This window comes from Vicugna pacos, chromosome 24 (assembly GCF_048564905.1).
Source record: "Vicugna pacos chromosome 24, VicPac4, whole genome shotgun sequence".
NCBI lineage: Eukaryota > Metazoa > Chordata > Mammalia > Artiodactyla > Camelidae > Vicugna > Vicugna pacos.
In genome coordinates, this window is record NC_133010.1 from 27962397 (window position 1) to 27987506 (window position 25110).

Here is a 25110-nt window from a genome sequence, read left to right on the forward strand (position 1 = left end):
TTGGAGCTTCTAGAATTCTCTCCTTACGGATAGTGGCGTGAGCTCTGTTCCCTTAGCATTTGCTCTATCTGATCTGCTTTCTGTCTTGGTGGAATTCCTCCGGACTTGTTCATTTCTGATGGCACATTCTGATTTCCAGCACTGCTGTGGTGCTGTTCTCACCCTCCCTGCAGAGCGTGGGAGGGAGATGCAGGTGGTCAGCCCACTGCATCCATCACAGACTTGGATGGTGCTGCTCACTGTTTAGTTGTACGTCGTATTTGGAAAATGGTTTAAATGTGAACATAGTATTTCTGGATATACAAATGAGGTAAGCCTCATGGTTTAAATGTGAACATTGTATTTCTGGATATACAAATGAGGTAAGCCTCAATTTAGTTTGTTCTGGATATTTTATACATTTTAAAAATTTTATTTTGTGAGGGGAGGTAATTAGGTTTTAATTTATTTCTCTCTCTGTCTCTTGGAGGTACTGGGGAATGAACCCAGGACCTCTTGCGTGCTAAGCATGCACTAATAGTGAGCTATACCCTGCCCCCATAATTTAAAAAAATATTTTAAAAATGATTATATTTTCAGTACTTCAGAATGTATTACTATAAATGTACTTGTCCTTGTTCAAATATTTAATATTGTAAAAAATTGTGTTTGTAAAACATTGAAAAAAATTTTGTGAAATACAGAATTCACATCCCCTTGAATGCCCAAGAATTACAATAAACACCTTGTGATTTTATTACTGCAGTAGTTTGCAGTTTACTTGGTATTTTTCTTATATTAGGTGATTGGATCTCATTATCAGAAGCTTTAGTGAAAAAGCTTTAGTAGTAAAGACCTAAACTTTTTTTTAACACATTTACCCCATTTTGTTTTCAGCTTTATGAGATTGGCAGATCGCGGTATCAAGATTAAAGGTTAAACAAAAGTGTCAGTTCGTAGAGGTGGAAGGCTAGGGAATCAGTATCTAGGTAACGAGACGTAGGAATGAAAAGAGCGATTCAGCCTCGATTCAACCTTGAGCCCACTTCGCTAGAGTTCCTTCTCTTGTTGCTTGTCGCGTGCCTTTTAGATAGTGAAGCTGAGCACAGACGGGTCTACAGGCGAGTGGTGTGGGGAGCACATCTTCCTGAGGGTGCTGTTTTCTACCTTCCCTCCTCCTTTCGGGTTCTTTTTGCACAAAGCACTTAAAAATATTTTTGCCATGAATTTGGTCACCATAAGGTTACTTTTCATTCTATAGTTAAATGACCAGATCTTTTAGGAAGAAAAATTTTAAGACCTCTTGCGGTGTCCTTTTTTTTTCCTTCAATCTATCTAATGCTTGAAACCTTTTCTTTTGGGAAAAGAGCTGCTGTCTTTCTCGGCCATAGGAAAAGGTGCAAACAAAGCAGGAGGACGGTGTGCTCAGTCCCGTGCCAGGCACTCTCAAGGACGCCCCCGAGGTGTGTGGCCCCATGTAGGGCAGGGGTCTGGTCACAGCAGTGACATGCAGGCTGGGGGTGCAGGGCTGCCTGGCGCATAACTGCTGAATTCTCTGGTGCCTGTGAGCTTACGGAAGATGTGTCTTGTCTTTGCTACCAGCTCTCGTGCTCACCCACCCATGATAGCGGTCGGAAGTGATGACAGCAGCCCCAATGCAACGGCCAAGGCTCAGATCTTCGAGTATAATGAGAACACCAGGTTGGTGCTGCTTTGGGTTAGTTGTTGCATTTAATTTTAAAAATGTTACTTCTTTATTCATTAACTCAATTGCACATTATTCATCGTATATTTATTGGTTTCCAGTGATATGCCAAGTTCTGTGCGTGGCTCTGTTAATACAAAATTGTGATGTGGAGGAATAGATGATTGATCTCCCAGTGTGTACCGTCATGCAGGGAAGACACGAACGTGGAAAACAGTGATGGATTTTATAAACTGGGGGAGTTAGGGTGTTAAGAGATTGCACTTAGCAGAGGAGGTCAGGGAGGTTCATTCGAAAGAAGACCTGTGAGGGAGGGGCTAGTAGAGCAACAACAGAAGACTTGGAGAGTCAGTGGGAGTTAGCCAGACTTGGGGCGCACGTTCTAGGAGGGAACTGCCGGTGGCAAGGTCGGTGGACAGGAGAGCCAGTGTGTTCTCACTGTGGTGGAGCAAAACAGGCAGGAGGAGTGTGCTGGAAAATCCGAGACCTGATGCTCAGTGCTGAGTTTTTATCTTAAGGGTAACGCGAAGCCACTGAAAGACGTAAGTTGGGGGTAACAGGACCCAGTGGTGGTTTCAGCTCTTCCAGGCGTGGAAGTAGACTGGCGTAGCTTCCCGCATCATCACTTAAAGAACTCAACTTAACTTCTCTTTACACCCAAATCTTAGGAAATTCACTTACCCTTCTCTTAAGAAGATACTAATGGTTAATAAATCAAGACCTCATTTTAATTAAGTTTTTGTTAATCTGTTTTAAGCTAAACTTAAAAAGATTAAACGAAGAGATCTGGGAGGTTATGGTAGTTTCCTGGGCCCTCCGTAACAAGTTACTCCAAACTGGTGTCTTAAAGCAGACGTGTATTCTCAAGGTTCTGGAGGCCAGAAGCCCGAATGAAGGTGTCAGTGTCATCTCTTCCAGCTTCTGGAGGCTCCCGGAGCCCCGGGCTGCCTATCTTCACAGAGCTTCTCCTCTAGTGTCTCTGTTTCCCTCTCTTTCTTAATTATATCTGCAGAGGTCCCTTTTCCAAATTAGGTCACGTTCGCAGTTCCTGGGCTTAGGCCTTGGACATAATACACACTGCAGAGGTAAACACTACTTCATTGTGAACGAGATGGCGAACACTGAGATACCTACACATGTGGATTTAAAATTTGTTCATTTCTGAAAATTTTATTGTAAATTGTTTTTTTTCACTAGGAAATATGCAAAAGCTGAAACCCTTATGACAGTCACAGACCCTGTGCATGACATTGCATTTGCTCCAAACTTGGGACGGTCTTTCCACATTCTCGCCATAGCAACCAAAGACGTGAGGATTTTTACGTTAAAGCCTGTGAGGTGAGTCTTTGAAACAATGACTAATTTGAAAGTTCTCTTAACTCTTCATTCTTTTCATTTGTGAAAGGAGAGTGTAGAGGCAACTCTGGTCTGAAGACTGGATTCTTTCATGAGCGTTTTATCTATCGATACGTGACTTGGGATGGGGAATTGAGTGAAGAGAGGAGATTTGTGTGTTCTTACTTGTGTTGTATTTAGGCAGATACTAACAATGAATGGCTCCCCTGAATAAAATTGGTTCTCTGTAAATGTTTGAGGGACGGAGAGGTGGCAGTCTTCTTGGGGAGAATTGAATGAGCGCTGACACGTTTTTGTCAATAACTCATCTGGCTTTGAGTTTGGGATTGTGAGTTTCACTTCTTTTTCTTTCCCTTTTTCCTTCTTTATTTCCCCCTCTTCCTCCTCCTTCCTACTGCTTTCTTTTAAAAATTAATCATCATCTGTTTTATTGCTCATCTTTATTTATTCGTCATTCTTGGGAAATAAAATCATCTTAGTCTCCAAGTATCTCTTATGTGGTGGGGTCGTGCCAGGTACTGGGGAGTCAGATGCACATGGCAGGGCCCAGCTCACAGTAAGCTGAGGGGAGGGGTGGGTGGGCTGTCATATGCATATGGATAAGGGGTGTATGTGAGACGGTTTTTTTTTTTTTGAACGTTTGTGTTTGTGTGTATAAATGTTAATGGAATTCCTCAGGAAAATTTTTTTATTAGCAGGAAAGAACTTACATCCTCTGGTGGGCCGACAAAATTTGAAATCCATATAGTGGCTCAGTTTGATAATCATAATTCTCAGGTCTGGCGAGTGAGTTGGAATATAACAGGAACAGTGCTGGCGTCCTCAGGAGATGACGGCTGTGTGAGACTGTGGAAAGGTACGATTTCAGTGAAGAGCTTGTTGCTTTAAGTTGCTACTTTTAGAATTTCCACCTAGAAATGTAAACTCTGAAATATTTTGAAAAAAGTCCCATCTTTCTACAGTTACTTTTAAACTAATGTCATACATTAATGTATAGTTTTGAATCTTTATCAGTTTATTGGTTCATGGAAGTTACTGCCTAAATGAATTAAGTTTCCATATGGAACGAAAAACTAGTTGTAACAGAATGTACAGGGTCTCTGGTAGATGCCGTGTGCTGTGTGTGGCCTTCAGGACTTGGACTACAGGCATCTCTTGCTTGATCAAGCAGTTGCTTTAGCCCAGCAGCCCTTAACGAGAAAATCCAGCGTTGTCCCCACTTCTCTACAGCTCCCCAAAGTTGAAGAGTCCTGAGGCCACTGATTCCCCACTTCTCTACAGCTCCCCAAAGTTGAAGAGTCCTGAGGCCACTGATTCTCAAAGTTCCTCACAAATGCCAGACGGGGAGTGCACGTAGTCTGGACGATTGATCCTGACTGGGTGCGGTAGCGTGGTCTGCACTTTTCCTCGGATGCTTATCCACTGGGCAGAGGTGCCCGTGGTCTGGGCCCCACTCTAGTTGGTGACATCCCCAGCCCATACTTAGGATCCTGAGTTAAGTGGACCCTGAGGAGTTAGTTTCCCAAAAGGCAGTTTGGCTGAGTCTCCCATGGTCAGCCAGCTTTAGGCTGTGGTAGAACAGCCCAGACCTCCCTTTCCCCTTTGCTGCCCTGCCCTACCCCCGGCCTTCAGTCAAGACAGTCCTGCTCAGGCTCCCTGACCTGGGTCTCCTGGCCTCAGTGTCTGCAGTGACCAGTTTTGCATCCAAACAGTTAGGCCAAGTTGGATAAACCATGCCAGAGGTTCTGTTATCTGCATCCATTAGGACCTTAGGTACCCTCAGGACTTAAACTTTCTTAACCAAGAAGGTGACTGCATTACCCACATAGGGTAATTGGAACTCATTATAGTGAAGACATAGAATTTGATACTAACTTAAATGGAATAATGTGGTAGCTTAGAGATGTGCCTGTTAATTATCTTGTAAGGAGCTTTGTTTTTAAAATTAATGATTCTTTTAAAACTTGGAAGAATAACTGTTAAAGTTGAGACATGTGTTTTATGTTTAAAGTGTCTTCACCATTTACTCTGAGACGTGTAGCCCGCAAGTCTCTCTTACCTCTTTAATTGTGGTTTGAGTACAGAACACAGATTTGTGCCCTGGAGCGTAGGTGTTCGCCATGTTAACGTGCTTGACTGTTTTCCTTTCAGCTAATTACATGGACAATTGGAAGTGTACTGGGATCCTCAAAGGTAACGGGAGCCCAGTCAGTGGGAGTTCTCAGCAGGGAAGCTCAAATCCTCCCCTAGGGTCCAATGTCCCAAATCTTCAAAATTCATTAAATGGATCTTCTGCTGGCAGGTAGGCTGTTCAATGAGAAAACTAGAAATTGTCTTTTTAAAATCATTTTGGTAACCTTAGTAAAGGTGTGTTATTTCCTGGATTTTGAGATTGAATGAAGGAATTCACATTTAATTATGACAGCAGAAGAAAAGCACTTTGGTAGCTCTGTATTTAGCTTGCTTGGTCGTAATGTTTACAGGGAGATTCTGAGGCCATTAAACAAACTAAATTATATTCTGGAATTTAGCTGTCTATCAGAAATGTGTGTGACTAAGATTTTACGTTGCTTCTGAGTAGTGAGATGAAGGGAGGACGTGGGCAATACTGGGATTTTGGTCCCAGATGAGCATGAGTGTTGCTGGTGCTGGTAGTCAGGTTAAACTGGAACTTTAAGTAAAATGCGCTCATTAAGGCTTTGTGGAAGAGAGTGAGTTAAATGTTTTATGTATGTTTAAAACTTTCATGGAGATTATAAGAGGAAATGGTAATTCTCAGTTCTTGACTTTTAGAATTCTGAGCATATTTTTAGATTCTCCATAGGCAACATTTGATGTCATCTGAAGAATCATCCTTTTGTTTTTATATTCAGATTTCAAATGTGAATTTGTAAGATAAAATTATTCTAATACGCCTCTGTGAATACTTCGGAACACTATTCAGGAAGCCTCAAAACATAGCCCTAACAGACTGCTGTGGTCATCTTAGATAAGAGGAGAGAATTGTGTCTAACAGCCCCTCAGCTGCTTTTACATGGTTGTATGCTCATAAAGAGGTCCTGCATTTTGATTTTGATGTTTAAGCGTTTGCCTGACGACAGTTTCAGGCTGCCATAGAAGACACCAGATCATAAAGACTGTTTTGTGAAGCAAAGGAGACTAGTGTTAATTTTTTTTTAATCTGGTTTTTGGTTGCGGCCTGTACCGCAGATTTTCTTTTGTAAAGAGCGTTGAGGTTTTGGTCTGTGTTCTTATTGTGCCAGTAACCGTGTGTGTTAGATGTGTGATGCATTTTCCCTTCTCCGTTTGTATTATGTCCTTTAACAGAAAGCACAGCTGAGTCCCAGCTAACTGGAGTAACTTGCTGTTTTGCTGCTTGTTGCATGCACACAGGAATGGGACGCGAGCTCCTTTCCCCCTTCCCCAGCGCCGTTTGACCTCTCCCAAGATACACCAGCAGCCTGCTTCCTACTAAACGCAATCCAAAAGGCCTTTAAAAATACAGTGTACATCTTTTTTGTTTTTTTGGACTAGCCCGTTTATTGACACTATTTGAAATTTTCAGATTATAAACAGAGAGGCTTTTTGTTGAGACATTGTCACCAAAACAATTTTTTGAAATGTTTCTGAAACTAACGTGGGTTTTAAAATGAAAGGATGTTACTACCATCTTTATTAGTCGTTGGGAGGAGGGAAGATACCACTTTATTCCACCTGAAAAATATATTCAGGCTTCTGTCTTTTATTGTCTAAAACAAGCTAAAATGAATTTCTATAATTTTAATTTGAAGATTGAATAAATATTTTTCATAAAGATTGTTTTGAGTGCTAATTTGTTCACCTTTTGTAGAATTGGTTTATACATGATATTATTCAGTACAACTCTGTTATTTGTAATATTTCAAAAATATTAGTGAAGGAGTGAGAGAAGTAGTAGTGGAATGAAAAGTAACTTGACTGTACAGTTTGTAGCCAAACTAAACATTTGGTATAGCTCCTGATAGTTTGGTAGTAAAGTGAAAGCACCTTTGTAAGTTTTCAATTCACATTCGCTAGCGAGAAATGTTTCTAATATGTGCTTTTGTATATTTTTATGGCTTGATTTTTCCTTCAAGTCAAAGTTTGGAAACACACTACAAGAATCCGTTCAAATTCTGCTAAAATTGTGTGTGCACATTAACCTCCACATTCTGTGTCCCAGGGTTTTCTTAATTTTGTTGGTGCTTAATTTAGTTTGCATCATCTGATGTCAGAGCTATAAATGGTGGCGAAAATGCTTAAGTGTTAAGGGTAAGTTATAAAATGGTAGAAGAGTAACCATAGAACATATTTTTTGAGACCTTTTACTTATCAAAATTTTGTATTCTAAGGTTTTTGCAGAAAAACAGCTAAGTATATTCAGAGATTGTGTTTCTTTGCGAGTACCTTGCAGTGGCTGGCTGTACCATGTGCAAGTGCGCCTGAGTTGGTTCTCGGTGTCTGGTGAGCACTGAGAAACGTGTGCTGAGGCTACAGATGATGCGTTGCTTAAGGGGAAAGCTTATTTGGTTTGTAAATTACAGAAGAGTGTCAGATATGTTTCTGAGAGATAAGAGTTTAAATTATAAAATTAATGTCTTTTGTAACATTCATACTGATATTTTTTTTTAACATTTTAAGTTTAACAGATTATATTTCTTTTTTCAAGTTTCTATACTTGCTTAAGCAAGCCTGATTTGAGTAAGGGTCTTGATTTTGCTGTTATGTTCTGTTAGTTTTGGCATGAATATACTAAAGGTTTTTTTTCTAGCATGTGTTTTTTCCTCTTTGGTTCTCTTTGTATTTACTACTTTTCTCTTTTTCTTCTGTTTTTTCTTTTCTTTTTTCCCTGTTGTTTTGTTTTGGTGTTTTGTTCCTGTCTTCATTGTTTCAGGTATTTCTTTCCCCCTCTGGATTCCCCACGGGCTGGATCAAGATGGTCCAGTTATGCCCAGCTCCTTCCTCCTCCTCCTCCTCCTCTGGTAGAGCACTCTTGCGATGCTGACACTGCCAACCTCCAGTATCCTCACCCTCGCAGACGGTCTCTCTCTCGGCCTCTTAATCCCTTACCTGAGAATGAAGGGGTTTAAAAAACACTGATTTAACACTTAAAGGCCTTATTCAAGTGCTTGTAAATGCTTTCATTCCTGGCTTTTTGTTTTTCTTCATTTTCTTTCAGAAGATTTTTCTAACTTAGGGTTTGTCTTGCATGTATTACAACCAGAACATGGTGTTTGGAACCTAAATGTGCTTGTGCTTCTGCATCAAAGGAATCTTTGCTTTGTTGGTTGATAACCTTTGATGAAATGAGACGTGTGCACACAACGTTAGCTGTGAAAGTTACACACAGTGCTGACTTCAGAGTGCCTGTTCTGTACATTTTATTTTGAACTGTTCTGGTGTAAGTTTCTTATGGTTTGTCACACTGGTTAATGTGAAGCCTTATCATAAAGTTCACTTTGTCTTTGAGACATAAGAAAAAATTTTTTCAATTTTACAGGCTAATGTTGCAAATGAATAGTTTGTAAAATAAATCATTCCTGTGTATAAAGCAGCAAAGCATAATACGGACTGTTTGGTCTTTTTCTTTCTTTTTTTTTTTTTTAACTTTTTTTTTGAAGGAAACTACCTTTCACTACTTGGAATTACTGTATAAACAAGCTTTTGTAATTATTCTCCAGGTAGATTATTTAATAAAATATATTTTTAAACATATGAATCTGTTGCCTTATAAAAATCAGAATATATTTTCTATTTGACAGTTGGTAAAGCTTATAGCTCCTTAAAATGTCATGTTGCTTAAAAAAAACCTAGTCAAAAATTAAGGGATGAGCACGGCATTTATTTAGAAGGCAGACAGGTAACAAATGTCGACTTTCAATCTGATGCACATTAGATTATTTTCTAAAATGATAACTTTGCAATTTGAAATCAGAATATACTTGACAATAATTACAATAAAATGATGGAAACTATGGGACTAGTAATATTTTTAGTTCTTGGTTCAGTTTTCTTAGGAGCTGTCCTGGATTTAACTTCCCTCAGGGCTAGAGAAAGATGTAATTTGAACAACATTTCATATTTGTCTATCAGCTAATCACACACAAACAATATAGTTGTTATAAATATATATTATAACTTAGAATCTAATTTTCAAAGACACTCCTATGAATAGTGTCATACCTCTGGAGCTTCTTAACATGCAAAGAATAGAATTTATAAGATATATTGTATTAATTTTAATTCAAGGAACATCTGAGTTTTGTTGTGTCTAATAATTAATATGTTCTGTATGTAAAGTTAGCATTTTAACATTCCAAAGTAAGAAAAAAGTCCTTTCCAAATAATTCTTAAAGATCTTCCTTTTGTTAAAGATTTGTTTTGGACTTGTGTATCTGTCTAGTTTCAAAGCAAGAGGTAGAACATTAAGTCTGGATCCAGCTCAGAGTTAAGAATTCACATATTTGAGATTTCAGTCATTATAGAGGTACCTAGGGGTAAGATGAGGTAATGAACTGAGACAGACTCTCACTCCAAGTTAGCGAATATTGGGCATCTTCTGTGTGCAAGTTACTGTGCTGAACACTTTGGGATATGTAAAAAAATAGGTAGTCTGCACACATTTATTCTAGTGAGAGGAGGCATGTACACAATTTACAAAGGGTAATGAGGATTCTGCTTCATAATAGAGGTTGAACTGTACAGTACGTATTAAAGTGATTTATTTGAACTGGTGGCATTTAGAAGGGGTGTGGAATTTGGAGTAGTGAAAACAGTGGAGGGTAGGAGTTCTGGGGTGATGGTCCAGATGTAGACGAGGACGGGTGTGTTCAGGCAAGAGGCTGCCAGTGTTAGTCTGATGAAAGAATAAGGTTCACTGGGGAGCTAGTGTGAGGTTAATCTGGAATCTTACCTTGTGGTCACACTGCAGAAGGTATTGAGTGGTTGAGGTATTACCACTTAAAGCATCTGGTAAAGGGCAGCTGTGGGAGATGTGTGCCTTCTCCTAACTGGATGAGCATCACTTGTAACTCCTTGGACCATGGGGCTTCTGCAGGCTCTCCTTGGAGTTGGAGATTCGGAGCACACTGGCAGTTCTGTTCTCCTTTCCAGTTGGCAAGGTTAGAGAGCAGCAAACATTGTTGAGCACTTCCTCGTGCCCATGCTCTTCTAACCTTCTGGCAGGTAACCGACTTAACCCTCACAACACAGTGCTTGGGTTATCCCCATTTTCCAGATGAAGAGACTGATAGGGTAAAGCTGTCTGCCTGAGGCTGCACAGCTAGGAAGTGGAAGTCAGCACTGGGATTCAGGCAGTCTGGCATCAGAGTCTGGCTCTTTTCTGCAGGTACCTTGCCTTATAGACTCCTGTCACACTGCCAGGTGTGGGGAGAGCTTGGGTCATGTGGTTTTTATGAAGGAAGGACAGTGAGTTGGGTACAAGGGATACAGGATGAATGACAGGAACATATGGACACATTGCAAAAGTTCAACTCCGGTGTGGCTGTGGTGTAGAGAGAGGTCATTACATTCATATAGTGTCCTTTCAGCTCTAAAGCTAATTATTTGGTTTATTTTTCAAGATTCAGAAAGTCTTGAGATTTTCCCTACCCAGTCTTTGTTCATTGAGTGTGGACAGAGGTAGAATAGGGCTAGTTAGATGCCGAGGCTGGAAGGTTTCAAGAAAAGAGGTCAAGAGCACTGCAGAGAGATCACCGAGTTTGGCAGGAGGCCAGTCCCAATAAATTGAAACGAGTGTGGAAGTAGTGCTCAGGACGCAGCCGAAGCATGGAGTGGCTGCAGGTTGTGAGGGAGCGATTAAGGTAGGAGAGAGAGGCAGCATGGGCTTTGTGTGGTTAAACGGAATCAAGACCGGTGAGGTTTTGGTTTTGGTTCTGTTTTTGGTTTTTTTGGTGTTTTTTTTTTTTTTAATGGAGAGATGCAGCATTTCCAAAGGCAGAAAGAAATCAGTGAATAGAGTGTTCAGGGATGATAGCTGAGCAGGGTTTTAAAGGAGATAGAAAGTTAAGTGGTAAATAGACGTCTTTCCCCACCAGGCTAAAATTAGGAGGTAGGGACGTCAAAGTCAACGTTCTTTTTCCTGTCCTCTCTGCCCAGTGTGCCATCCGTCTTAAACATTAAGTAACTGTTGAATGAGTGAAGTTAAGGAGTTAACTTTGGGAAAGGCGAACTGTTTATCCCGCTGAGGCTGTACGGAAGAAATTCTGTGACAAAGGAAAGCGGAAGGCGTGGTTTAAGTACAGCAGTGGTTAGGGCCTTGTGCTGAGCAGGTGCTGGGATGGGATTCGCGGCCCAAGGAGACGGGAAACGCAGGAAGGCAGTTAGGGACGGGGCTCATCCCCCAACCCTCTCCGCGGCGCGGCCCCGCTGAGTGACGGCCTAACTGCAGAGCACACGGGTCAGCGTCTGCTGCTGTAGGACAGAGAGCTGGCAGCCCCGACCTTCGGGGTGTGTCGGGTGACTCGTCCCCCCAGCAGTGCTCCGTGCGCCAGGCGAGGCCGGTGCCCTCGGGCCCCCGAGTTTGGGAGGCGTGGCGCCCTCAAGTGGGTGAGGCTCTGGGCGCAGCGCTGCCGGGCGGAGCGCGGCTTCCCGCTTCAAATCCGGGACGCCCGCCCTCGCCCAATCAGCGGGCTCGTCCTTTCGCGCCGTCCAACCCTAAGTCGGCTCGGAGTCCCCGCCTCTCGGCCTGTGCCGTGAACCGACGTAAACCTGAGCGGCGCGCTGTACGGCCGGACCCGGCGGACGCCGCGGGTGAGTGCGCGCACGCGCACTGTCTGTGCCGCCGGACGCAGGACGCTCTTCGCTCCCGCCTCCGCGGACCTTGCAGTGGCTCCGCTCCCGCGGCTGGCGTCGCGGGCTCGGTGAGGAGGGTCCTCCGGGCAGGGAGGGTCGGGCGTGAGGGCTGGGCGTCCGGACTCGGGTTTTGTTGCCGCGGCCTGCTTCCCGGCCTCCCCCCCGCGCCAGGCGCGGGGCCCCGCTCGCGGGCCGGGTCGGGCCGGGGAACGCGCTCCCGCGCCCCGCGGGTCGTTTCCTGCAGAACGGGAAGGAGACGGCGTTTGACGTCGCCCTGCTTTGGTTTTCTCCCTTTCAGACTTTGCTTAGAGGAGCATGAGGTCCCTTTCGAGGCCGTCGCCTGGAGGACAGCGGTTTTTATGACAGTATTTTCACTCGCTGTTACCGTTTTGAGGTCATTTGACTGGAGTTTTTACTGCTCCAAAATCAACTCTTTCTCCGGATTTCAGTTTTGGGGGCGAAGATTACGGTAAGCTTTGAAAACTGCTATGCTAGATGCCTGTCTAGTTGAGAAGAGCGTCTTAGGATGTCGGCAGGTGTGATTTGCCTTTTCCCCACCGCGTATACTTTGAAGTGTGTTCAGTTGTACACGGAGGCGTCCAATTAAAGACTGCAGCAAATGATATTTTATATACCCAGGCGTGGAGTTACAGCAGTTAAGTGTAAGTAAACTCAGGCAGCAAATTTTGAGGTTACTTCTTTGAGAGAAACCCGAGAGAAATACCAAGAGAAATCCCGAAGGCGGCTTCGGAGTTCAAATATAGTGACAGGAAAGATGGCATCATACCGTCCTCGCTTTCGGTGACAGAACCGTGGCGGTAACGCGACACGGAGGGACGCGGGGTCTCCCTCCTAGGAAGGCTCTAGGACGGCGACCCTGGGTGGTGTAGACCGGGTGTGACCCTTCCGGAAGCAGGAGACGCTGGGTGCAGGATGGCCGCGGGAGGGGCGTCCCCAGGTCTGCGCTCCCGTGGCCCCCGCAGCAGAGCCCCACTGCATCGGCACTGCTGGGGACCGTCAGGTTCCCGAGTGTCTTTACTGGTGGGTGTTTGATAGCGGTGGTTGCATGGATGGCCTTTGCTTACTGTCTGAGTTTTCCTGGATTTGATTCCTTCTACGTAGGGGTAGCCGTTGGGGAGCTCAGTGTAACTTTTGATGTGGTGCATGTATTTGTAAATAAGGAAGCGAGTTAGTAACCACAGGACTAGATGTGGAGAGGCTAGTTGGAAGACTTGCACAGCAGTTTAAAGAGCGGTGGACAGGTAGGCAAGGTTTCTGCTCTTAGAGAGCAATCTTTTTAGGGGAAGAAGACAGAACTACAGAAACAGTGATAAATACTGGAGAAGTTAAAATGAGGGTGATCGACTGTGGAGCTACATAGGGCTTAAGGGACCACCTGTCTCAGAAGATGACATTTGAATTGAGGAGAATGTCAGGAAGGAGCTAGCTGTGCAGGTATCTAGAAGAGTGTTCTGGCCCTGAGGTGGGGTGGGTTTGGTGTCACAGGAACAGAAAAGCTGGTATGTGGTATTAAGCTAGGAGGTGTGGAAGTTGAAGTGGCTCACTAAAGTTTTCATTAAGGGTACGGTACTGATTTATGTTTAATGGCCCCTTTGGTTGCCACATGGAGAATCAATTGTAGGGTGGCAGGAATGGAAGCTTGGAGACTGGTGAAGAGGTTGGTAGGGTGGTAACAGCAGAGACGGAAATGTGTGGAATGATTCAGGGTGCGTTTTGGGTGCAGGCGTGTTTGCCCTCAGGAATTGGCCTCCTGGATGTGTGCTGTTTGGCGCCTGTGTTTTCATTGACTTTAAGTGTGTTCTAGTGGAGTCCTAGTTTCCAGCTGATGTCGGTTCTTAAGAGTCCTGTGGTCTGGCAGGCATTTGAGTTGGCGATACGTCTGTGTGAGCTGTGCACTGCCTGACGGAGCCGATGTCGGAGTCCCGGGATCCCTAAAGAGGAGGGAGCAGGCAGAGGAGGAGGATGTCCAGTCAGACACAGGAGCGGTGGTGCTGAGGCTTCGGAGACGCTTGGCTGTGAAGAGAAGAGGGAGGTGGGACATGCAAAGGAAGGATGGGGACAGGTTTTCTGCCTCCTCTGGCCTAGGGTGGGAGAGTTGAGGGTGTTTGTAGCAGCTGAGAAGAGGATGTAGTTTGAAACGTGAAAGGAGGGAGAACACGGGCGTGATCTGAGAGGGGGCGTTTATGTGCTGGCTGGAAAGATATGTTCTGCGTACTGGCTCAGTGTGGACACAGCCATTCATCCGGTAGGTTTACTGAGGTCTGCTCTGTGTGGGGCGCCGCTCCATGCAGGGGTTCACTGTTAAACAGGCTGTGTCCCTGCCCTCAGGGAGCTTCCTTTCTAATGGCATGAATGGAACACTGCGACAGGCCCTGCTGCGCCGCACAGGCTGATGACCTGGGGGAGGTGAAGGGGCAGGATGTTAGGGCACCTGGGCGTCATTGGAGGACCAGAGGACCGGCAGGGAGGTGAGGGGGGCCGGGTTGGGTGAGCGGAGGAGAACAGCAGGAGGCAGGTCGGAGACATCTGGCCAAGGACCAGCTTTGTCAGTGGGATGGGAAACCAGTGGCGGGATTCCAGCTGGGGAGTAACAGTGCTCGACTTGTCTGATGGGGTGACTTGCATGTGGGGAGTGCACTGCGGAGGAGACTGGAGGCCTGAGATGGGGGCTCTGCAGGGAGGGTCCCTAGGAGATGCTACCGCCTGAGCACAGCGGGGGCAGTGGGGAGAATGAGGAGCAGCCAGGGAAGCTGGAGACCTGGCAGCTGTGTTTTGGAAACCAAGTGCAGAAAGTATTTCCGTTAGGATGAGTGTGAGTTCGATTCTGTTAGGTTTAAGAAGGTGAAGACTGGAATTGGATTTGGGATTTGGTGGCAGGGAGGTGGGTGTTGATGTCGCCCAGCGTTTTGGTGGGGAGGGCCTTGGGGATGCATAGAGCTGGCTGGCCCCCTGCGGTTCCCTTCTGGAGGCTGCGTGGTGAAGGGACCGTGAGGATGTGGTGGTAGCTGCAGGCAGAGAGCAGGGTCTGAGGGAGAGGAAGCTCCACAGAAGCTGGGGGAGCTGACGGTGAGCGGGTGGGAGTGACTGCGCAGAGAGCAGGGTCCACCTAGGGTCAGGTGCAGAGTGGACAGGGCAGGGATACTTCATCCATAATCAGATACGTTTCGCAGATGTCTAGTGGTCTTAAAACTTTTCTCACCTTATAGAGTAATTAAATTTGACCATCAGTCCTACTTGAGTGCCTCTGTCGTTGACCCCAGCACAGTCCTTCACTGTCTGCCTTACCAGTGGTGGCACCTCTTAGCATATCCTTCCAGGCTCTGAGCCCTCTCCCTTCCTCTCCTTCAGCTGGTGGGGTCAGTCCAGACTTCCTAATAGACCACTGAGGGCTCTTAGGATCCGTGGTTTTACTCACTGTGAAGTTTCCTACACCTGATGCCATATACAGTGGCACTTGGTAGGGCTGTCACACACTCAGTGCTTAGAGCAGAGTCATACCTGGGCTTGAATCTTACTAATTGCACAACCTTGGGTAAATTTAGCCAGTTTAGTCTCTGAGTTTGTCTTCTTTAGTGAAATGAGGATAAGTGAGATGAGGTAGTAAGTATGCAATAAATCTTAGTTCTCTCCCACCACTCCTTACGTTTGTCACCTTAAAAACGCCCTTACTTCATCATACTCTACCTGTAAAAATTCTGCTCATTCTTCAAGGAATAGCGCCAATACCCGTTTATTGAGTCTTTCCTGATTTATTTTCTCCATTGAATTCCCCACAGCCCTTTCATGATAAACACTTTGAAGTAATTTTGCATTTCTTTTTTTTTTTTGCGGGGGGGGGGAGGAGGTAATTAGGTTTATTTACTATTTTTTTTTTTTTACTGGAGGTATGGGGGATTGAACCCGGGACCTTGTGCATGCTAAGCACGCATTCTACTGCTGAGCTATACCCTCCCCCCTGAAATATTTTTGAAATTGAGTAGCAGCTCCTGAGTACTGCGGCCATGAGCAGACCAGTGGCCAGTGTGGACTGGGGGCCCTCTGTCAGTCGTGCGGGTTCCGAGTCAGGTGCCCACGCTGAGCCTTTGGGTGCCACGTTTACCAGTTTTGCCTTGTCCGTGTGCCAGATACACTTTATTTAACTTAAGATTTTTCTTTGGATGCAGTCACCTTTTAGCCATTTACTCACCCTTAATCTCTCAGATCAGCAGCTGGATTTTGCTAGTTTTGTTTTCTATTCTGTGTTGGAATGTGTACCCAGCAGAAATGCTTGACTTGTCGTGAAATCATGTGCATGTGCCATTAGTGTTGTGCTGTCTTTGGTTCTTCACTCCAAGAGCAGACTGAGCTGTGTTCTAGTTCATTGTTGTGTTAACTGTAAGAAGAACGTGTGATGTTTATATTCTCAACTGTAAAGTAGCGAAGTATTCTGAGAATTACTCTACCCCAGAATGCTTGCTAATAGTATCCCCTCTTGGTGCTGTTCCCCCCAAACATGATTTTTTTCCCCTAAGGTTTATCAGTTTTCTAAGATTTAGAGGAATGTGCTCTTAATCATGTGAAAAGGTTTTACAGTAATACTTGATTTCTCGTTGCAGTGAGATGGAAGATGTTCGAGGTATAGCTGAAGAGTCATTCCCAAGCTTTTTAACCAATCCATTACTTGGTAATAGTGGGATTTTGGAAAATGTGACTCTTTCTTCTAATCTTGGCTTGCCTGTTGCTGTTTCAACGCTTGCTAGAAGTAGACACAGCCCTGATAACAGGTAAGAATTGTGTGAACAGATGGTTGTTTCAGATCCATAAAGCCTGCGAAGTATTGACACTCCTGTGGATTTCCCAGTCAGGCTTGTGCTTTTGCTGTGTCTGAGGGTGTGGCTGTTCATATACAGCTGTTATCAGAGAAGATGAAACTTACCCTTCCCTGTTCCATTGCCTTACTTGCGGTGGTGGTGGGTGTGGAATTGAGCTCCAGTGACCTTTCAGCCCACTGATGGTTTTTCTGTCCGTAGTGTTTGGCTTTGTGTTAGTTCACCTCTTGGCGGCTAGTATTCTGAGCTGTGTGCCCACGTGTGGCGTGTGTGAAGTTCACCGGTGCTGGAATATTTAGCCGCCGTCCTGTCCTCCCAACCTGGACTTCCCTGCAGGCCATCGCCTCTTCCTCTGGAAAAGGGGTTGGACGAATTCACTAAAAACCTTTAGCTTTAAGGTTTCTGTGGCTCTTCCATTTAATGCCTGCACACTGTGCTGGTCGTGCATGGTCTCAGTGCTTCAACGTAAGATGAGGGGCTTGAACACTGGGCCTGTTTGTCTTTTCCCCTGGGGGTCGGTTGTACAATCACATGGCCCTGTGGTGTAGTGAGTTTAAATGTGTATAATCCAATTGTTAGCAATTAAACAATTTTTTGTGTGTAGGTTTTGTGATGTCCAGGCATCTTACTTAGTGGAAGGGAGGTTTTCGATTCCGTTGGAGTCCTCTCCCAGCAGCCAGAGTGAAGTGGAACCACGAGAGAGGTTACAGCTCGTCTTCAGGGAGGATGAGTAAGTTCACCCCTGCGTCTTGCTCCCCGTGTCTTGTGGAAATGCACACGTGATTGTCTCTCATCAGGTCTGAGAATCTTAGTTTAATTACAGACATTTTCAAGCTCTCAAAATACTTTTTCCCATTTGACAAGTGACATATGCTCATTGAAAAAATTATAAAATATGACAATTATAAGGAAGACAGCAAAGGTCTGTAATCCTGCTAACTGGGTAATAGCCATTGGCTATCTTTTTATTTGGTCCTCTAGACTGTCTTCTGTGCACACTCACGTGTACATATGTAATGATACGATACGCAGACAGGACTGAGCTGTGCATGCTGTCTACCGCTGTAGCAGTCACTGTCTGTGCTCCTCTTTCCACGTGGGTAATGCAGACAGCATCACGTGTTAGTGGCTGCACCATGTTAGGCATTGAGATACTGGAATTTTACATTTTAAATTTAGTGAACTTCTTTACACATACATTTTGTACCTGGTAGATTATTTTGTTCAGAGAAGTTGAATTTGGATTGAAATTGCTGAGTTAGGAATATTTGATTTTACAAACCAGAGCAGACAAGCACGTTGCCCTTTGGAAGGTTTGTACCGGTGTCTCCTGGCACTAGAAGACGTACGTGAGGGCCCTGCTTCTCTGAGCCTCCTCACTATGTAATGTTACTTGTAATCTCTGATTTTGGAAGTCAGGGAATGTATTTATACACATGCCTAAATGCACAGAAAGAGGTCTGCAAGGCTATACACCGAGACGTAAGCAGTAGTTACCTCTTGATGGTGGCATTCCAGGCCGTCTTAAAGTTTTCAGAGGTGAATTTATGTTTGAGTATTCTTGGGGTGAACATACTTTAATGTTTATTCATCACTTATGTGTTTGTTGTGAATTGCCTCCTGATAAGAGTTAGATGTAAAGACTTTGCATGTATTAAAAATGTTAACTCGTATATTCATTCATTCAGCGTGTTTTTGACTGAATGCCCACTGTGTGCCAGGTGCCCCTCCAAGGGCTTAGGAAAGATCAGTGAACAAAACAGAAACTACACAAAAGGCATTAGACTATACCAATTGAATAGTATATTAAAAGGGAGAGTGCTAGAAGAAGGGAGAGTGCTAGAAAAAAATGGAACATGATAAGGAGGATGTTAGGAAGGTTGAAGGGAAAGGTCACTGCGGGGCTCCAGGAGGTGTGAGGTCTGAGCAGAGGCTTGAAGGAGGGAGTGGCCCTCAGGAGGTGGATTGGAGGTGGAGGCGCAGCTGGGAGGTCCGTGGGCGCACAGGGGCTCTGAGCAAGTCAGGGGCCCCGCAGGCTCACTCTGGCCACATGTGGGAGTGTGTGGGGCCCCCTTTCTCCACTTCTACACCCACATAGTTATTTCTGTTCTCTTTGATGATGGCCATTCTGACAGGTGTGAGGTCACATCTCATTATGGGTTTGATCTGCATTTCCCTGCTTTCTGTGTGCCTGTCGGCCATCTGTATGTTTTGTTTGGAAAAAATGTCTGTTTAGGTATTCTGCCCATTTTTTCATCAGGTTGTTTGTTTTTTGCTGTTGAGTGATAAGAGTTCTTTGTATATTTTGTGTGCTAGCCCCTTGGTGAATGTAACAGTTGGCAGGTATCTCCTGCCACCCAGCGGGCTGCCTGTTCCCCCCGTTGATGGTGTCCTTTGCCATGCAACCTACCCCCGCTTCTGTCTGTCTTCTCAACCACACGACTCTGTCCATTTATAGCCTGCCTGCCACCCCTGCCTTCTCTTACTCGGCTTCTGTTTGATTGGGTGACGCTTTCCTGTGTCTTCCTGCGAATACTCCTTTGGGTCAGGGAATGGCTTTCTGTGTGTTACAGCTGTGGTGAAGAGATGGAGAGACCAGTGTGTCACTTGGAGTCTGCCTCAGGCATAGAGGGTTTGGACTCGGAACACATGGCAGAGCTGTTTTCTTCTTTTCATCCCTCCTGGCCAGATTTAAGCCTGGCCCTGGGAATCTGTGTGTCACACGATAAGTTTGTTGCATTTAGCAGCTTTTTCCTGACGTTCCATCTCTTTGCTCCTCTTGCTGGTGAAGTGGCTTTGGTGAGTGGCAGACCTGAGAGGTTTTGCAGTAGGATGGGTGGAAGATTGCTTTTACGGAAGAGCCTTTTCATCTGTGTATTAGATGATGAAGGCAGATAGGAAGGTGGGATCTGAGCAGTGGCAGGGGCTACAGTGAAGCTTCCAAAGCACTTGTGATTCAGAGAAGGAGCTGTCTGGCAGGTGCACCAGTGCCCTTGAAGTCTGTCTTGTTTTTAAAAAGCTGAGCTTTTCTCTTGATGTGATAATACTTGGGAAAGGAAAAAAACCCCTTATTTTATCACTTGAGAGGCAGAGTAACAATATGATACTTGGCTTTGTAGGTGGTACGACACTGGACCCAAATGGGAGGACAGTCCCCAGGACGCCTGGCTGGTCCTAGAAGTGTTTCTTTTTCACAGATGAAATACGTAACTGATTATTGGATGTTTTATAGATATACCCGAGGTAACTAACACTTCGTTGTTGTTTTGTTCCCCTATAAAGAAGTTCTGTCTCTAAGACAAAGAACCGTACGGAAAGCCAGCGTTTGTCAGATGTCGTCCTCAGAGAGCCCGCTTTTCGAAGTGACGCAGCAGGAACAGACGAGGGGCCGGCCAGAGTCGCCGAGCCCTTCCAGAGCCGCTGCCCCCTCGACGGGGCTTCGCCGCTGCAGCAAGTGCGAGGTACTGCGCCAAGCAGCTTCCTTCTTCCTGTGCATGTTTTAGTTTCCTCTTGTCCCTGTCTCTGGAGCGGTGCTTATCTTAAACTGTGATACCATAGACTGAAAATGCTTCGGTTTGGCGTTTACCCAGTAATGTCATGTCTGTAATACTTCTATGAGGAAAGGTCTCTTAATTAACTTCTCATCTGTCCTGACTGGTTAAGCTGAAACCTCCCTTGCTGTGGAAACCATGCTGTCTGATGCTCACAGCACACTTTAGGTCCAGCACAAGGAGGCTGTGCTGATGCCCTTTTTGCATTTTTTTCCCCCATCAATTAGTTTGTATTCTTGTCAGCAGTTGTTTTTGTTCCTAAACTCATTTTTATATAAACTGGTGAGTTATAAATTTTAAAAGAAATTGTTTGTATGAAAACCAAGTTGAACACTTTGGAGCCATTTAAAAAATTGTTATAAAATTGGATCTGGGGAAGAAGCTACCAAAATGTGGGGTAAACTGTGAAGTAAGTAAATTTATAGGATTCTGTCAGAATGCTTTTAAGACTCTATGTTCTCTTTCTTCAAAGAAATGAGACCTGAAATTGAAAACTGTGTATTGTAGGGTTCTGTATGGAGGGTGCACCAAACCGCAGTCCAGCGCTCAGAAGGCCTTGCTTAAGTGCGTGTTGCCAGATTGGTGGATGGGTGTACATTCATATGTTCAAGTTAGAATTTTCAAGGGATGTTTATGTTTCTCTTGATGAAAAATGTCAAATATGTATGAAAGTAGAATAGACGAAGTCCTCACACAAGCAGTGAAAGAAAATACTGTAAACTGGACGTCGTTGAAGCTGAAAACTTGTGCTTCTGAAGACACTTTGGAGAGAGTGAAAAGGCAGCCCGAAGATGGAAGCAAATATTTGCCAACCACGTGTGTCGCTCCTGTGTGATGAGGGCCTAACAGCCAGCGTACGTGAAGAAAGACAAGTAACCCCGCAAAGGACGTGGCTGGATGGTGCTCTAAGGAAGCTGCACGGACGGCTAGCAGGCCCGTGGGGAGACGCTGAGCCTCTGTGGTCGTGAGGGAAGTGGACGTCAGAACCAGGAGAGGCTGCCTCACACCTGCGGGAGGGAAGATGGGGTGGTTAGCTGCGTGTGTTCGTTAGGAACTGGGCCCTCACATTCAACCCAGTGCCACATATGACCCCAGACACGCATCCACACAAATTTGTCCACACGAGTGTCGACGGCCTCTCTGGTCACAGTAGCCGGAAAGTGGAAGCACATCTCTGTCAAGTGAGGTGCGGACGAGCCAGTTGCAACGTGTGCACTTGGGGGTGTTGCTCAGCCACAGGGGTGGGGTGTGGGTGCGTGCTGGTGTGATGAGCCGGAAAGCATGCTGGGGGCGGGACACACATGGAGGCCTCCTTTGCCCGCAGGCCCGGCACACGGACCCAGGAGACAGAGTAGTTGGGGGAGGGGAGCAGGAGTGACTGGTGGTGGTGCAGTGCTGAGAATACAGGGCACTTAGCAGTGATGGTTGCACAGCCTCACGGGTATACCAAACCCACTGACGTGTACATTTTAAAGGGGTCATTTTATGGTAAGTTTTGTATCATTAAAGCAAATTCCCATAAACCTCTCCCACAGCTTCAGGGGGTGTAGGACTTTGTCACATGCTTCATCTCTGGTTCTTGCTGCCTTTTTTCCTGATACTTAAAAACTCCAGACATCATCTTACTCTTACGTGTTATAGCACATCTGTAAAAACGTGGACATTTCCCTGCATGACCGCAGTGCTGCTGCAGGCGTGGTCCTTCTGTTGACAGCTAGTGCTTCCGTCCACACTTGGCTTACTGCTTGTCTCGGTGGGTGCTTGAGTGTGGCCCAAGGAATACGGTGTTCAGGTGCACCTGCCGTGGGGTCTCTGGAGGCAGTGCCGTGTTGAGAGCGGCCGAGTGCCTCATCCTGGAGACATCCCGCTGGTCTCCGCTGTCTGTCTGCTTCCTTGAGGTGTCGTTTTCTGGCTTCTCTCTGTAAAGCAGACAGCGGGGCTTAGATTCCTGTTGAGGTGTTTTTGGCAAGTGCTTCGCTCTTCCAGCTTCCCCAGCCTAGCAGTTTTTAATGTAACTGGCCTCTGCCCTCTGCCCTCACGTGAAAGTGCTCTATTCTGTTTAAAGGGAAAAATGTTTACTTAGGCCGTTAATTTGCTACCTTTAACTGTTGTTGGGTGTTTAGTTGATAAAAAGCTGGTCTCTGAGTTTTGTGTTTGTTTTCTTACACAGACCCTCCCGTTGATTCTCGTTCTCGGGCGTGGATGAATGAGGAGGACAAGGTAAATCTTTTACGTGTTACCCATTTGTGGAGTGCTCTTGGGGGAGTGAAAATTGTACTTCACACACGTGAGTGCTGAGTTGCTGCTGAGCGCGCAGCATCTCTGCTCAGCTCCGTGTGGCTCCGGTGGGAGTGGGCGCATGGGCTCAGGGCTTCTCCCGTTTGACTCGGCACATCCCGAGTCCCCGACTCAGAGGGCGCTGGGTCATTTGTTGACTGATGGGGGCTGTGTTTGTCTGCAGGTGGTCCGAGTGTCCGCCCACATCCGTTGTGGTCAGGAAGGCAGAGCGTGATCTTTCTCTCAGGGTGAAGTGAAAAAAGAAAAGCACCTCTGATGAGCTGCTGGGGCCTGTCCTTCCCCGCGTCTCTGCCAGGGTGCTGTGGGTGGGGTGAGCTCTGACTTCCCAGCCCGGGCCTCACGTCCACTTCCTCGTGTGCCTGTGCGTGTGTGTGCGTCGCTGTGTGTGTGCACGCGTGGAGGGATGTGACGGGAGCCCTACCGGGACACAGGAAGTAGGGACGGGCCCCTCAGAGGAAGAGTAGTGGGCAGAGAAACACTTACGTCCAGTGTGTGGCGGCAAACTGTGATTTCTGGCCTGTAGTCTCACTCAGTTATGAGAGTTGTGTATTAAATATAAACTGAGCACTTCTAAAATTTATAAAAAGGAGGTGCGATTGTTGTTTTACTATCGTAAGAATTTTCAGTGTTATTTTTATAAAAAGATGAGAAGGGTCTAATGTAAGAGGTGTTTTCCTGACTGGGGTTGACTGGCTGTAGCTCCCTGTCCATGTCCACGCTGCCTCCTGTCCCTTTCAGTCGTACTGGAGGGTGGCCGTGTCCATCTGTCTGTCCCTGGTGGTTCATGGCAGCTTTTGTGCCACAGCCACCAAGTTGAGCCGTCACGACAGAGACTGTGTGGCCGGTGAACCCCGAAATGTTCACCATCTGGCCCCTCACAGAAAACGTGCAGGCTCTGCTGTGTGCCTGCTCCCTGCGTGTGACCACGTGTCACTCCCAACTGTGAGAGCCCCTCTTGCAGGTGTTGTCTGGTGGAAACTCGGTCACAAAGCATGGTTTCTCGAACGTTTAGGAAAGATGGTTTCTAAAGAGGGAGGCTGTAACTTTTTCTGTGATAGATTCATTTATTTTCTCAGGCTGGTTGAAGACTTGACTTCCTGAAGGTGTAGAAATCGTTGATAATTCAGAGAGGGACCATAAAACTGGGAAGCAGCAAACAAGTGTAAAAACATGAGCTGCTTGGTGCAAACGGATGAGGAAGTAATTGCAGGAGAGAACTGCTCTGGAAAAGCCCGGCCAGCGGTCTCCCCTGACTGCGGGCCGTCCAGGCGGCCGGCGGGGGCGTCTCGTGTCTGCAGGGGTAGCGCCGCAGGCCTTTATCCAGGTGGGGCCTGTCCGAGCCCTTAGTTCAGCTGGCCTGTGTGCAGGGCACCAGGTCTGGCCACGTAGCAGGCGCGACCCACAAGGTGGAGGTGTTTCACACATATTCTTTCTCATAGAGATTTCTCCCAGTTTTTTATCCTGGAAAGTGTCACAAGGAGCTTACGTTCGCAGAGCAGTAGTGTGGTGCACCGCGGCCTCAGGTCTCCGTGAGTCTAGCTGGGCACCGTCCTCTCCAAGTGCGGAGGTTCTTTGAGAGCCTATGCTTTTATCCGAAAAATGAGTGTGCATTTTGTAGTTTTACTTCATAAGATGATACTGTTGGACATATATTTAATATGATTGTGAAACAAAATTGACACTTGAGGAAATTTACTTTTTATTCTGGGCCTCGAATATCCTAGCAAACTGCAACGTCCCCGTGTGCCTCTCGGTCCCCGCTGGAGCCGTTAAAGCCCTGTCCAGTGCAGCCTGTGGAGCCCAGCTGCGCTCTTACCGGCACCTCCTCTGCAGGCCTCGAGCTACTCGGACTCCTTGCGTTTAGCAGAATGACTACTGCCAGGCCCTCTGAGCATGTGCACACAGCATGGGGCCTTAAACGTTAAGGATGCCTCACTGGGTGGGTCCGGGGAGGCAGGTGGCCTGGGCAGGAAGAGGGTCGCTAGCCCGGTCCTGAGCCGGGACCACAGACGCTGGGCTGGTTGGCGGTCCTCCCTGCAGCCTGTGCTCGGCCTCACGGTAGCAAGTGCGCTGTTCTCGTCTTACTTTTATTTCTTACAGATCGCTGTTCCTGATGCAGGAGAACAGTTTGAAGAGAGGAGTCCAAGCGATGACTTGAGCCATCTGAGTCTCTTAGAAAACGAGCAGCTAATGTCCCTGGCAAGCCTGGAGGAGTCCTCTGGTAGTGTGTCTAGACCTGCGTTGCCCGGCCCACGCCGTGCGGCTCGATGCCTCCCTAGGTGGCAGTGGCAGCGGTGGCGGGGCCCAGCCATCATGCGGCTCTCTGTGTCTTTGCCTTGTTCTTTACTGCCTGCCCGCCAGCGCTCCCCTGGCCGCCTCTGTTAAGGGCTGGGGTTTTCTTCTGTTCAGCGACCTGTAGGACCACACTTAGCCCTCAGCTGAAGGTCAGCCCCGTGCCACTCAGCACGAGGCTGTGTGGTAGGAGACCCGCCAAGTGCGCAGCTTCTGAGCTGCACAGGCTGGGGGTCGATTCTCACTGAGGAAGGGGCCTTAGTGATGG

The 25110-nt window shown here is 46.3% G+C and overlaps 1 protein-coding gene across 8 annotated transcripts in view; it reads left to right on the forward strand.

Moving 5' to 3' along the window:
- LOC102534444 (nucleoporin SEH1) overlaps positions 1–25110 on the forward strand; it is a 92391-nt gene that overhangs the window by 10731 nt on the left and 56550 nt on the right. For 4 of the 8 annotated variants that reach the window (XM_072949347.1, XM_072949350.1, XM_072949349.1 and 1 more), the window contains exons 5-14: positions 1582–1680; positions 2882–3022; positions 3736–3896; positions 5192–5342; positions 12171–12341; positions 16489–16656; positions 17306–17431; positions 19984–20162; positions 22423–22472; positions 24651–24771. In XM_072949347.1, the coding sequence (XP_072805448.1) occupies positions 1582–1680; positions 2882–3022; positions 3736–3896; positions 5192–5342; positions 12171–12341; positions 16489–16656; positions 17306–17431; positions 19984–20162; positions 22423–22472; positions 24651–24771 (1367 nt within the window). Of the gene's footprint in view, positions 1–1581; positions 1681–2881; positions 3023–3735; positions 3897–5191; positions 5343–6367; positions 8624–11799; positions 11941–12170; positions 12342–16488; positions 16657–17305; positions 17432–19983; positions 20163–22422; positions 22473–24650; positions 24772–25110 lie in introns of those variants that run through there. The other 4 variants (XM_072949348.1, XM_072949352.1, XM_072949354.1 and 1 more) reach the window with 4 other exon arrangements.